The sequence below is a fragment of the Harmonia axyridis genome, chromosome 1 (assembly GCF_914767665.1).
Source record: "Harmonia axyridis chromosome 1, icHarAxyr1.1, whole genome shotgun sequence".
NCBI lineage: Eukaryota > Metazoa > Arthropoda > Insecta > Coleoptera > Coccinellidae > Harmonia > Harmonia axyridis.
The window spans coordinates 37,147,390-37,160,458 of NC_059501.1; the positions used below are offsets into that span (position 1 = coordinate 37,147,390).

A 13,069-nucleotide genomic window follows, 5' to 3' on the forward strand; every position below is an offset into this window, starting at 1 on the left:
TTACAGGTGGCGCCACTCAACTTTAATATATTCCGGTACATTTGATTATGATAGTTGAATTAAATACTCAAAATTTATCAAATATCCCATAGGTGATGAATATATATCTACACTTCAAAAATTCACTATTGCAAGTGTGGAACAAAACAATAACTTTTTGATGTTTTTATGAGTCACTAGAAATTGGGAATTCCAAGAGTCACAATATAACAGCACCTACAAGCTAGTTTCATCACAGTAAGTTTGTTTTTCTTCTTGACTTTTATTTTCGTATATTCTCACAGCTTCATAGATTGTTTCAGAGTAGCATTTCGCAAATGTACGATAGTTTTCTTAGGTAAAATTAAATACATACAAGAAAGTCGTCGAGATTGATGTTCACAGTTCGATGGCCGACAAACCACAACAAGCAAAACAATGTTGCAACGATTTCAAAAATTATTGAATATTTTAAAAACGCACCCGAAAATGTTTGTTCAATATTTCAGGCACTTTAACACTCACTCATGTTTATTTATAACCTTATTTTAACATAAATTGAAAATACACCAACAATGTATTTGATCTTAGATTCTTGACAATCTTGAATGACATTTATTTACACGTGACAGGATCGAACCATCGATAAATCATAGAACATTTTCTTTTTTCTTTTTTGAATTTCAACATGCTAAAATTATAACTAATAAAAACAAATTTGTGAAATTTTTTCGTAATCGTATTATTATGTTCGTTATTATATCATATATCACAACAATTTTATTTAACGAAACACAAATTTCTTATATACATGAATTGAAGATATAACATTAGTTACAGCTTGTTAAAATGCTTCAAAACTATAATTCTTTTTTTGGATTATTTGCCTTACCTCAAAAATTGTTTCAAAGAAAAAATCATTATACTCGGGGAAAGTAACCCTAGTGTTTACTAGATATACTTTTCAGTTTGAAGAGCTCATTCAAAAAAAACAAGGAACATAAAAGACTAATAATTATATTGTATATTTATCATTTGTCTAATTGCCAAGTCCTAATTCGAACATTGAATTGTATTTTACAATCTGGTACAATATAATAGAAGGGCTGAAATATGTCTGATTTTCCCTCTTGAACTAGACTCACTACAATAGTTAAATTTTGATATTAAAGTCGATTCATTATTGGAGATATAAACCGAATATCTCAACAACCCGACTGCAGTTTTTCTACACATGTCGACTAATATTTATGAAGCCAACATTCAAGACTGCTAAAATTTAAAGGGTTGATGGAAATATTGAGGAAATTATATTAACTCGCCTCCCGATATATTTTTACTGGATGAGAATTGAATTATCTAAAATACTAGTTCAAAGTAACAAAATGTTTTTTTCAAAAACTTTTTTTTTTCAATTTAATTTTTATACTTATGTGAAGATCAGCTTATTTTACCCATTTACAAGTTTGTTTCGTTACAGATGGCGCAACCTGTATAAATCGTACCAAAGTCATCTATTTCTATAATGGGACTTCGATTTCAGACTCAATAATTTCTACTGCTATCTCAAAATTATAAATAATTCAAACTTATTCATCTAAATTATTTTTTATTTGGAATTATCTCAGAATTATAAAAAAAAAATATCACCGGTCGCGAAGTACTTTCATACTAATCCACTCCGTTTAACTCATATGATAACGAAACTAAAGAAAAAAAGTGCTAGGAATTGAAATTGGTATCCAATCGAAATCAATGAATTTTTTCATCATTTTATCACAGATTACTAATTTGTCTTTGATTTTATATTCACAGAACATACTATATTTACTACTTAATTTTTCAATATTCTATGGTGACAGAGTGATGACTTCTGAAATGCTTTTGCTTTTGTATTTTGTGAATTTCATTGTTTTTAAAAACAAGAATCGGAGTACATGCATCTAATACGTCCTGTTTTCGCGATAGTTTAAGCTATAAATGGATAAAATGGATTGTCAAGTTAGTAATGCCAATGAAAAAAATGCAGATGCTTCTACTGCAGCTTTGAAAAAATCTGTTCAATTAGAACTTTATAATAAAAAACAATGTAGTTATAAACCATATGAATGCTCTCAATTAAGTTTGAATGGTTATAAATATTGTGCAAGGCATATTTTGAATGATAAAAATGCACCTTTTAAACAGTGCAGTTATGCGTTTCCTACCAATGGTAAGAAGTGTCATATGCCAGCACTTCGAAATGATAAGAAGGAAATTGGGTATGAATGATCATACTTCATCTACTATTTTTTGTTCTAATCATTTGATATTTCAGCTACTGCAATGATCATGCTCTGAAATCTACTCTTGCAAAGAACAGACAAAATTGCAAATACCAGCGACCCCATACTGCTGAGGTTATTTTGAGCTCTTTATCCCATTATATAAAAAAGCCTCGTGTTCGCACACATTCACAACAGTCTGATGAAGGGGGAATTAGCTCATCTACAGAAGAAAATGTTGAATTAAAAGTAACTAAAAGCTTGGATCCTTTCAGTGAGTACTACTCGACAGCATCAATAAATACTGAAATTATTTTATTGAATTACAGGTGAAATAGATGCTGCTGGCCTTTTTAATCATCAATGCAATGAAGTATTGGGTTTCTGTAGTGAATCAGAAAGTGATATAGAGCCTTCTACCTTAAATACTATTTGGCATGATGCACAAGCTGACAGTTCAGATAATGAATCAGATGATTCAGAACAAGAAGATTATTTGAAGTAAGAAAATTAAATTTGTTTCATAATAATAATTTTATAACTTTTCCTATAAGATTGTATAATAATTTGATAGGATGGTGGTGGTAGCACAATGTGCATGTTTTACTAGACTGAAAAGTTCAGCAGTTAAGAAAGAAATATTCTCAATTGAATCTTAAAAAAAACTTAAAATATTACAACTTCAATAGAATGAAAACAATTTGTTATATTGATAGATACTCCCTCTCTAATATATCCATACAATTTCTTTTTAGTAGCATTACCTCATAACCTAAGAGCGATACATCTACTGAATGCCACCTCGATGAATACATATATAATCAAAATCCCAATGATATCTTTCGGTGTTTGGGTCTCGATGAATCAAATGAGCCATAATCTAAAATTACCTCATGTGATTTAGTTTTTTTTCTTATATGTGATATGTTGGTAATTGATTGTATGCGAATAAAGTAATTAATTAAAGTCAATAATAAATCTAGTTATAATTGGCCTTGGTGCCAGTTTTTGTAACAGCAATAAAGATTATTATTATTATATTTTGCTGAAGAAAATTATCTCAAGGGGAAAAATATTAAATTTTATGAAAAACATGGAACTGTAAAAAGCTATGAAATTAATTTTTATATTATTCCATTTATTATACATATATCAAATGTAAGTATATCGTATTTGAAACGATTATTTGTTCATTTCATATGAAATATTACGTTTCTATACTCGAATAGTTTTATGGCACTAAATTTAAAGCTTCTTACAATTTTTCAAGATCTGCACCCACCTTGCAAATTTCAAATGTCTAGGTTCTGTTCGAAAGTTATCATATAGAAAGTTAGAATATATAATAAGAAGATGGACAGAATCAAATTTGAAAATTGATTACATTGTGACGAAGTGATAAAGTGATCTGTAAGGAAAATTTTTTTTTCAGAATGGAGGATTTTGAAATTATTGTTAAAATTATGAGCAAATTATTAGAATATTTAGAATGCAAAAAGTCATTTGGAGAAAAATTCCCAATTGTTAACTGTTCTAAAACATACTTTACAAATAAACTTTAACTTAACAATATGAATTTTCAAATATGCTATTGACACAAATTAATGAAAAAATATGAGAGGTTTTTTAGAACAAATTATTTTTTTCAGTTGATATACCAATTTTCTTTTCATTGTTGAAAAGATTTTATTTCTGGACCAACGTAGCTGTATATCAAAAGATATATAAAAATTTAAAGCCATCACAGAGTTCAATAATTTAATCTTTGTATTAAAAATATTTTGGTTTAGTCTCCTCTGCTAGATCGTTCTATGATATTATTGTAATGTCTGAAATTTTTAAATTTTGATCTGTAAATGGTCTCAAATAGTAGAAATTGCCTCACTGATGACGACTCCATCCTCAAATTCGATTCTGTCCAACTGATCGTCCGTATACACAATATCTCTCGAACGGAGATACCTAGGAACTTGAAATTAGGTTTGGACCTCAAATTGTCAAGTTCGGGTAAAATTCAACTATGAGTTTCGGAAATATGGCCATTCAAAATTTTGTTTTGTGTTGATTTCCAAACTGCACATTTCATGAAAATTTGCATTTTAATGAAAAATGACAATTCTATGCTTCATGCAAAATTTTATGTGGATCGCATAACCAGAACCAATTCAAGAAGAATATTAAAAAATATCATCCAATATTTCCGTCACCACAAAACCTACAGAATTGAAATTTTGGGTGTTGATAGGAAAACCATTGAGTTGAACTCTTCGTTATCATTTTCTGGTTAAAATACAGAAATTAAAATCAACTATTACAACAATAAAACTGGTGTCCCAACACTGTATATTTGCTCAGTATATTGATAATGCTGATATGTATATGAAATTCTAAAAAATATTCCAATAATGAAATAAATAAAACTTTCATTATGTATCAATCTGTTAAATACAATATTTTTTTATAGCAACTCAAATATCCAGTAATTTTCTTCATTGCAAAATCAAATTTTGAAAGGTCTACAGACAAAAATAATGAGGGAATAAAATGTTCAGTTTATTTTGAATGAACAGCTATGAAATTGATGAAAAATTTGAGTTTATGCAGTGAATTTCAGCAAAAAGTTGTAACAATATTCTGAAAACATTGTACATTTTTTATTTCCTTTCAGGCATGCTAATGTTTATACCGCAGAAGAGATAACAGCTATAACTCGAGACAAATTGATAAGATTACAATCCCTTTACATTGAGGAATACAGGCATCTGCAGTACATGTTGAAAGAAAAAAGAAGGAAATATCTGCATGCATTAAAAAGGGAAAAGGAGACATGTTGTAAGTTTCAATGATTATTTTTGCTGATGAAATTTACTTATTGAGTTTTCAGGTAATATTTCCAATCAAATTCGGGATAATCCCAAAGAACAACGTTTGTTCAAAAAACTGAAGGCTTATAATAGTTACCATAAGGTACATGGAATAGAAGCTATTCTCAGCAAAAGGCTTAAAGAATTGCGTTCAAAGGTAATTTTTGCCTTTTTTGACAAATCTTATATTAATTATTTATATCAATTTTTAGGTCTCTGAAGGATCGCTACCACGAACTCAAAACTATATAAAATGTCTTTATACTGAAGGGGGAGTGAAATGTGGTGAAAAAAGTTTGCCCCTTGCAAGACATTGTCGCAAACACATTTTGGAAGATCCTAATCAAATTTTGTTTAGGTCCTGCGGGCGAGTTAGAGCTGATGTTGAATGTAAAACACCTGTGGAAGCTATTTTCGATGATGCAACATGCCGATTGCATGTTGATATTCCTACTATAAAATCTTATAGTCAAACTAGGGTAAGAAAATTATGATTGACTTTTATTTCACAGAACATTGACTATGAACAGAAGATTATAAAATAATTTAATTACCATGCTGACAAATGAATTTAATTTTGTATATCATCATATTATGAGAGTCAAGATGGCGGAAAGTGAAGAGGATAAGGAAAGTTGCTCCGGCAAATCTGAGAAAATTTATGGGAACAAGTGTGCTTATTGCAAAAGAAAAGTTTTGGAAGGTGCCAAGTGCGCTAAATGTGAAGAAATATTCCATAATAGTTGTCTGACACAGTCAGCAAATCAGAAGCAAGCCATTTGCAAACATGTAGTGCAGAGTGAACACAAAAATGAAGAGAAATATCAAAATGGAATACTAAGCGTCGAGAATGCATACAGTCGCCGCCAAATAAGATGGCAAATCTAAGGCGCAGAGAGAGATAATGTTATCTCCTTCACACTATTACGGCATTGGTTCTGGGATGTTGCCGATTTCGAGACTGCTCAACTCAGTGACGTGATAAATAAATTGAATCGGCAATGAATTATTCGAGATAACGAAAAAAAATATCAGAGGATAATATTTGACATTGAGAGTAGAACCATTTATTATAAGAAAAGATAGAAAAAGTTTACATTTATAACAGGTACCTTTATTTGAGAAAATAAGATATACAGGTAGTGCGATAGTATGACATTAAATTTTATGCTTTATATGTACGCTACTGAATGGAACGCTTCGGTTCATTAGGTACTCCTTCAGTTTTGTGCGCAACCAAGTTCTTGCCAACTTATTTGGCGGCGACTGTACCTAAAAGAGTTACTTAAAGCAGCGGAGGAGAAAAATCAGATACTTAAAATGAACAACCAACTATTATTGGAAAGAATTAGGTTAATGGAGTCGGAAAAAAATCAAAATATAAAAAGTTATTCGCAGGCGATTCAGAATAAACCGAATATAAACAACAAAGATAGCAAACAACTAACTAGAGAAAGCCTCTACTCTGTATACCAACAAGCTACGGGCAAGTGAACTACCCACGAATGAAAGACAGACTGTGACAGTCCAGAAAAATGACATGACAAATCTGAAATCTAATTTCTCATCATCAACTTTGACATCACAACATAACCTAGATAAGGAAATTCACGAAATCAAAATTTTTTCGAATACAAACAAACCAACGGAAACCATTTTTTGAAGTTGAAGAAGATGAAGAATACAGATTGTTTGAAAAATAGAAGACGATCAAAACATAAAAAAGCTAATGTAGGAACAGCCCAATTGGAGAAAAATAATATAGACAACAAATTTCAATCTATCAAACCAGAAAACGAAAATAAAAAACTATGGCTTTTTATATCTAGAGTAAAAGAAACAGTAGAAGAATCTGATATTCAAACGTATATAGCAAGCAAAGCATCAGTGGACATCAAAGACATTAATGTGAAGATTCTAGAAACAAAATTCGTAAATTACTATTACGTAACAAGTCCGGAAAATAGGTTTTTTTTGGACGAATAGACAAAATTCCAGGACGAGCGTAAGCGAGTCCTGGAAGTCTGTGAGTCCAAAAAAACCATTTTCGGGCGTGTTGCGTACAATATTATTTCGGCAACCATGTAAAATAACACTATCGCTGCTGCTTTCCATATTTTATTGCGATTGCGATAAAAAAAACTTGCAAATTTTTGACAACTAATTTCATATGAACTGTCAGCCGTTATCTCGGTTGCTATGGATTCTATGATTCTTTTCCGGACTAGTCCGGGAAGTACGTACTTTCCGGACTAGGCCGGGAAATGCTACTTTCTCAGAGAAAAAGCGTCTGGGAAGTGAGCACTTCCCGGACGGTTGCCGAAAAAAAGAATTTTTGAAATAGCAGGTATTGAGTTTAAGTTGAATGGAAGAAAACACATTTGCATGGTTGTGTACAATAATAGAACCACAGAGATTATGATAAATGAATTAGATAAAATCCTGTACAAACTTGATAATCGCACCATTATTATTACAGGAGATTTCAACATCAACATGTTGGAAAATTCAACAAAAAAACAGCAGCTCCAAAACTTACTAAAGTGTTACAACATAAAACAATCAATTTTTAACACTACAAGATTAACTGAAACGAGTGCCTCATGTATAGATGGAATATACACAAACCTAGATATCCCATATGAAACAACTGATTGGGATACACATTTATCTGATCATCTGGCTCAACAACTAACTTTTCAAACAAGAGAAAACAAAAATCAATATGCTTGGAAAAGAGTATACTCCAGAGGAAATATCGAGAAATTCAAAGCATTCTTAAAACATTGCGTACAGACTCTAAATCCTCTGCGATTAATGTTTATGATACAATAAACTACATTATTATTATTTTTATTGTTAAAACAAGAAGATTGGACTCTGATATACAATAAGGAAGATAATGTAGGTAAAAGGTTCGATAATTTTCATGAAATATATCTTAGACATTTGATATCAGCTTTTCCCCTGAGGAAAATAAAAATTAATAAAACTAATGACAAGTTTAAGCAAAATCCAGCCATACTAAAACTTAGATCTGCTGTTGGTTCTTACTCAGTATAATCCATCATTGAAAAATGTATACAAAGAAATAAAGTCACAATATGATAGGGAATTAGTTGAACAAAAAAATCAAATATATGAGCAAAAAATAGCAGTATCCGACAATAAAAATGAAGCATTATGGTCAGTCGTGAATTCCATAAAAGCAAATGAGCCCGATAGAGAATTACTCATAAAGAAAGATCCTATGCAAACTGCTAATGAATTGAATGAATACTTCATCGAAATGGCTTCAAATTTAACTGCCAACATAAAAATGAACAACGCTTATTCCAGTCAAAGAAAACTGGATAAATCTATGTATCTTAAACAAATAACTAGGGAGCAACTAAGGGATATTGTGAAATGCATGAAAAATAAGCAAACACAGGGTGTAGGTGTAGATGCTATCTCAAATGAGCTAATAAAACAAACCATAGATGAAATTGAAGTTCCATTAGAATACATAGTCAATAAATCATTGAAACTTGGAATTTTCCCTGATAAATTAAAAACAGCAATAATAAAACCCATTTACAAAAAAAGGAGACCCAATTAATTATGAAAATTACCTTCCTATAAGCATACTGCCATCTTTTTCCAAAATATTTGAGATGGCTTTCTGTAGACAGCTAGTGAACTTTATGCTGGATAACAATGTAATATCCAAAAATCAGCATGGTTATCTAAAGGGATGATCAATACAAACAGCAGTATATCAGTTCATCAAAAAAATATTAGATGCTTTTGAGGGTGATGAGTTGTCTATGGGTTCATTTCTAGACTTATCCATAGCTTTTGACTGCATTCATGCTGACAAACTTCTTGAAAAACTGGAACGAAGCGGGCTTAGAGGAGAAGCTCTAGAATGGGTAAAATCATATTTTGAGAATAGGACACAAATGGTTGAGGTACAAGAGAATGGAAAAACATTTAGATCAACACAGATGATCATCAAATTAGGAATTGGACAAGAAAGTGTATCAGGCGCAACTTTCTTCATCATATATATCAGTGAGTTTGGAGAAGAAATAGAAGGAGTTAACTACAAGGGGACAATGGTCAATTATGCTGATAATACCAGCATTTTGATTATTGAAAACCAATGGCCAGAATTAAAGGAAACAACTTCAGAAGTACTGGCACTTGCCAATTCCTGGTTCAGCAATAATAATCTGATACTAAATAAGGAAAAGACCAATGTTTTAATATTTCACCTCATCAGATCAGGCATAGAGAACCCTAGTAGCAAAAAATTGAATGACCAAACATATAATGTTGATAAATGTGTAAAGTTTCTTGGAGTTTACATTGACTGTGATTTGAATTGGAAATATCAAATTGAGTATGTGGCAAAGAAGATTTCATCGGCAGTTTATGGATTGAAGGTCGTTGCCAGATATTTGAAAGCTAACACATTGAAAATATCATGCTACAATAGAATCTAGATTAAGATTTGGAATAATATTCTTTGGATCAGGAAATATGTCTTCTCTTTTCATACTTCAAAAGAAGGCAATAAGAATAGTTTTCAATTTGGAAAAAATTACATCATGTCGTGGGATCTTCAGAAAAAATAAAATTTTAACAGTATATGCTGTATACAGGAATGCCTCATATTTCTACACAAAATAAGGAACTGTTCAGAGAGCACATCAATAAAAATAAGACAAAATACAGCATAAGAAACTGCAATTATACATACCCCAAGATAAGTTTAACTAGCATTCAAGACCAAGTGGAATATAGGTGTATTAAATTTTTCAATGCGTTGCCAGTTGCAATGCAAAAAGAAGAAGTGATGTGTTTTCTGAATAGATTTAACATAATCCATCCTGCTCAGCACGGTTTCAGGAGCGGTCATTCAACCCAATCAGCTGCTGTAAATTTCTTCGAATCCGTTTACGAGTGTTTGGATAGGAACCTGTCCGTGGCAGGTCTATTTTTTGACTTATCTTCGGCTTTTGATACACTTTCTTTCGAGTTCATACTCGAAAAGTGCTATAATTTGGGCTTTAGGGGCGTATTCCTGGACTGGTTGCATAGTTACCTAAATGAAAGAACTATGTCTGTTAAAGTAGGATCTACTTATTCTGAAAATCACGATATTGGTCTTGGAGTTCCTCAGGGATCCGTGCTAGGACCCCTTTTATTTATATTATTTATAAATGATTTGCCTATAAAATTAGCTTCTTTCTTAATAACGCTATTTGCTGATGATGCATCTGTGGCGGTTTCTGGCGGGAATCCTGAGGAACTTCGGAGTACCTGTGAATTTATTATGTGGGAATTTGTAAACTGGTGCCGCTCAAACAATTTGATGGTGAACGTTGATAAAACTGTATGCGTTTACTTCTCTATAAAAAATAATGAAGTTAGTACCTTTAGTTTGAAATGTGGAGATAACACTATCACAACATCAGAAACAACTAAATTTCTTGGAATCCATGTGGACAGAAATTTAAGATGGACTACTCATATTGACGTGTTATGTAAAAAATTAAACAGTTCAGTGTTTGCAATCGCTAGAATTAGGAATGTTTTACCTAGGTCCTCTGTAATGAGTGTATACTACAGCCTGGTATATAGCCATCTGTCTTATAACATTTTGCTCTGGGGAAGTAGCCCTGACTTCTCCAGAGTTTTTGTAGCTCAGAAACGAGTATTATGTACAATATTCAACCTCAATATGTTAGCGTCTTGTAAGCCAGTCTTTATTGGGAATGAAATCTTAACCCTACCCTCGATATACATTTTCAAATGCTTACTATACGCAAAGGAAAATGAAGACAAATGGATGAAATTATCAAGTCATCATAATTATGTAACCAGAAATACGCAAATTTTTCTATTACCTAAACATAGGACCCATAAATTTGAATGCTCTCCATTGTACCGAAGTATTAAGTTATACAATCATTTGCCACCATCTGTGAAGTCTTTGAATTTAAAATTGTTCAAAAAAGAAATCAAGAACCTCCTCTTGAAAAAAGGTTTCTATTCTGTAAATGAGTATTTATGTGACTCCTTAGTTGTTTAGTTTTCTTATTGTGACCTGTCCTATACACCATGTAGTGTCTTAAAGGATTAAATAAAATTATTATTATTATTATTATTATGGCGTGTTCGACTGGCTGCACCAGTTCGATTTAATTCGAATTTTTGTAGAGCTAAATGACATAATTAGTCATTTTGCACTGGTGCAGCCAGTCGAATATGCTATTGATCATAAGCTACTTTGCATAATGAAGGAACTATTTGTAACGTCTATTATTCATGAAAAAGTTTCATACATCCTTGATGGACTGTTTGTTGGTGGTTTGTTTCTTTTGTCTAAGATGGAATGTGTATGTACTGACTGAAATAAATATAATCAATAAAAGTTTTTTTTTTTAGAAAGATTCAGAATCTGATTTTGAAGAACCTATTGAAAACAATACCTTGCCAAGTCTTCTGGAACAAAGTCAAATAGATCTATCTACTATGAGCAATATGAAATCAGAATTTCCTGAATTTACAACAGAGGTACCTAAAATGGATTCAGTACCTTCGATATTATTTGAAGATTCAGCTAATGACACCAATGAGGAAGAAATGGATTACAATGATGAAGACACTAAAGATATAGAGAAGGATACCATTACTGAAGTATACAATACATTAGATTCAAAGCAAAATCTTGATGAAATTGATAAAATAGAAAATGTTAAAGTAGAAGAACAACCTCAAATAGAAATGAACAGGGATACCCAACAATCTCAGAATGATTTAAATGATGTTTTTTATGACAATAGCCACAAATTAGACTCTGACAGGATTTCTGATAGTATTGAAAGTCCAATGTATATCGATGATGGTCAAATGGATGAATCTACAGATACTGCGAGTGAAGCCATGGCAGAAATTAAACATGTTGTAAGAGAACAATAGCGTTATGAGTTTTCAGTTATGTTTGTAGTTACATTTTTAATGAAATATTTGTTATTTTTTGTCAAATCAAAGTTTTTTCTTTAGACTCCCCTCGTCTCCTGTGAGACTTCTCAGAAACTCAAAGCTTGTGTGAATGGCTCAGTTCATTACGGATAAATAAACCGATTATTCACTAAAATTTATGTATGATGTCTATTCTTTATATAATTGTGTTTATTGATCAAAAATATATTAAACCTCTAGATCAAAGTTATTGGAGTGTAAAGGCGTCAAAACCCTTGTAACCCCTTATTTCCAAATATTTTTGTGGGATTACATGGGAAATAGAAATGATCAAATGTTAACTCTATTGAAATTTTCAAGATTCCAACTAGTGAAGTATCAAAACTAGAGGATTTCAAGCTTCTTGGATTTATATCCCTGATAATATTCAATTTTGGTTTATTATTTTCAATGAGTAGTCTTGTAGTCATAGATTTGGTTCCAAAAAAGTGAATTCGTGTTTTTTTTTTTTTCATTTTATTTAATATGGATAATTTTTGGATTTGAAATATTGTTTTAGATAGAAGGAAATAAAAGACCAATGAGTAAAAATTACATCAAAACTTGATGAACTATTTGAAAAGCTCATGAAAAATACTGTTCTTATTAGCCAAATCAATGTATAGTCTGCAGTAGTATACACAAAATTATATCTATACTGCTGCCCACTCAATATCGTCCGTCAATATTCTGGGTTGGACCTTGCTTCACTACCTAGCAACCGTTGCTGAGTAGTGATTTGTCAACAATAGAATCTGAAATGGTCAAATGCGGGGTAGCTTACTTGAACTATATAAGGATAATTTCAGGACAACACAACGTCAGAGTTCCAAAAACTCTTACGATGCCTGGACCTTTGTGATCATCCATTTGTGGCAATATGTAAGTGAGTGAAAATAGTTGACAGTTTTTAACATTGGTTCTATCTTTTTGTTGTTTGGACAGTCT

General features: G+C 31.4%; 1 protein-coding gene across 2 annotated transcripts; it reads left to right on the forward strand.

Annotated features, from left to right (window-relative positions):
* The first annotated feature begins 98 nt into the window (after positions 1-98).
* On the forward strand, positions 99-12,145 carry LOC123670694 (KAT8 regulatory NSL complex subunit 2). Of its 2 annotated transcripts, none has more exons than XM_045604224.1 (8): positions 99-237; positions 1,460-2,240; positions 2,297-2,517; positions 2,573-2,744; positions 4,912-5,075; positions 5,128-5,264; positions 5,320-5,586; positions 11,546-12,145. In XM_045604224.1, exons 2-8 carry the CDS (start codon positions 1,960-1,962, stop codon positions 12,077-12,079), a joined length of 1,776 nt encoding a protein of 591 aa, XP_045460180.1. In that variant the 5' UTR covers positions 99-237; positions 1,460-1,959; the 3' UTR covers positions 12,080-12,145. The 2 variants fall into 2 exon arrangements, with proteins under 2 accessions (XP_045460180.1, XP_045460179.1); XM_045604223.1 differs by having other exon boundaries at positions 103-237; positions 1,948-2,240.
* Positions 12,146-13,069: the final 924 nt, after the last annotated feature.

Bases quoted from the DNA above. Each gene is read 5' to 3' on its own strand.
- LOC123670694 (XM_045604224.1), top strand. From the start codon at position 1,960: ATGGATAAAATGGATTGTCAAGTTAGTAATGCCAATGAAAAAAATGCA. The intron at 2,241-2,296 runs GTATGAATGATC...TTGATATTTCAG, and splicing joins AATGATAAGAAGGAAATTGG to CTACTGCAATGATCATGCTC. The intron at 2,518-2,572 runs GTGAGTACTACT...ATTGAATTACAG, and splicing joins TAAAAGCTTGGATCCTTTCA to GTGAAATAGATGCTGCTGGC.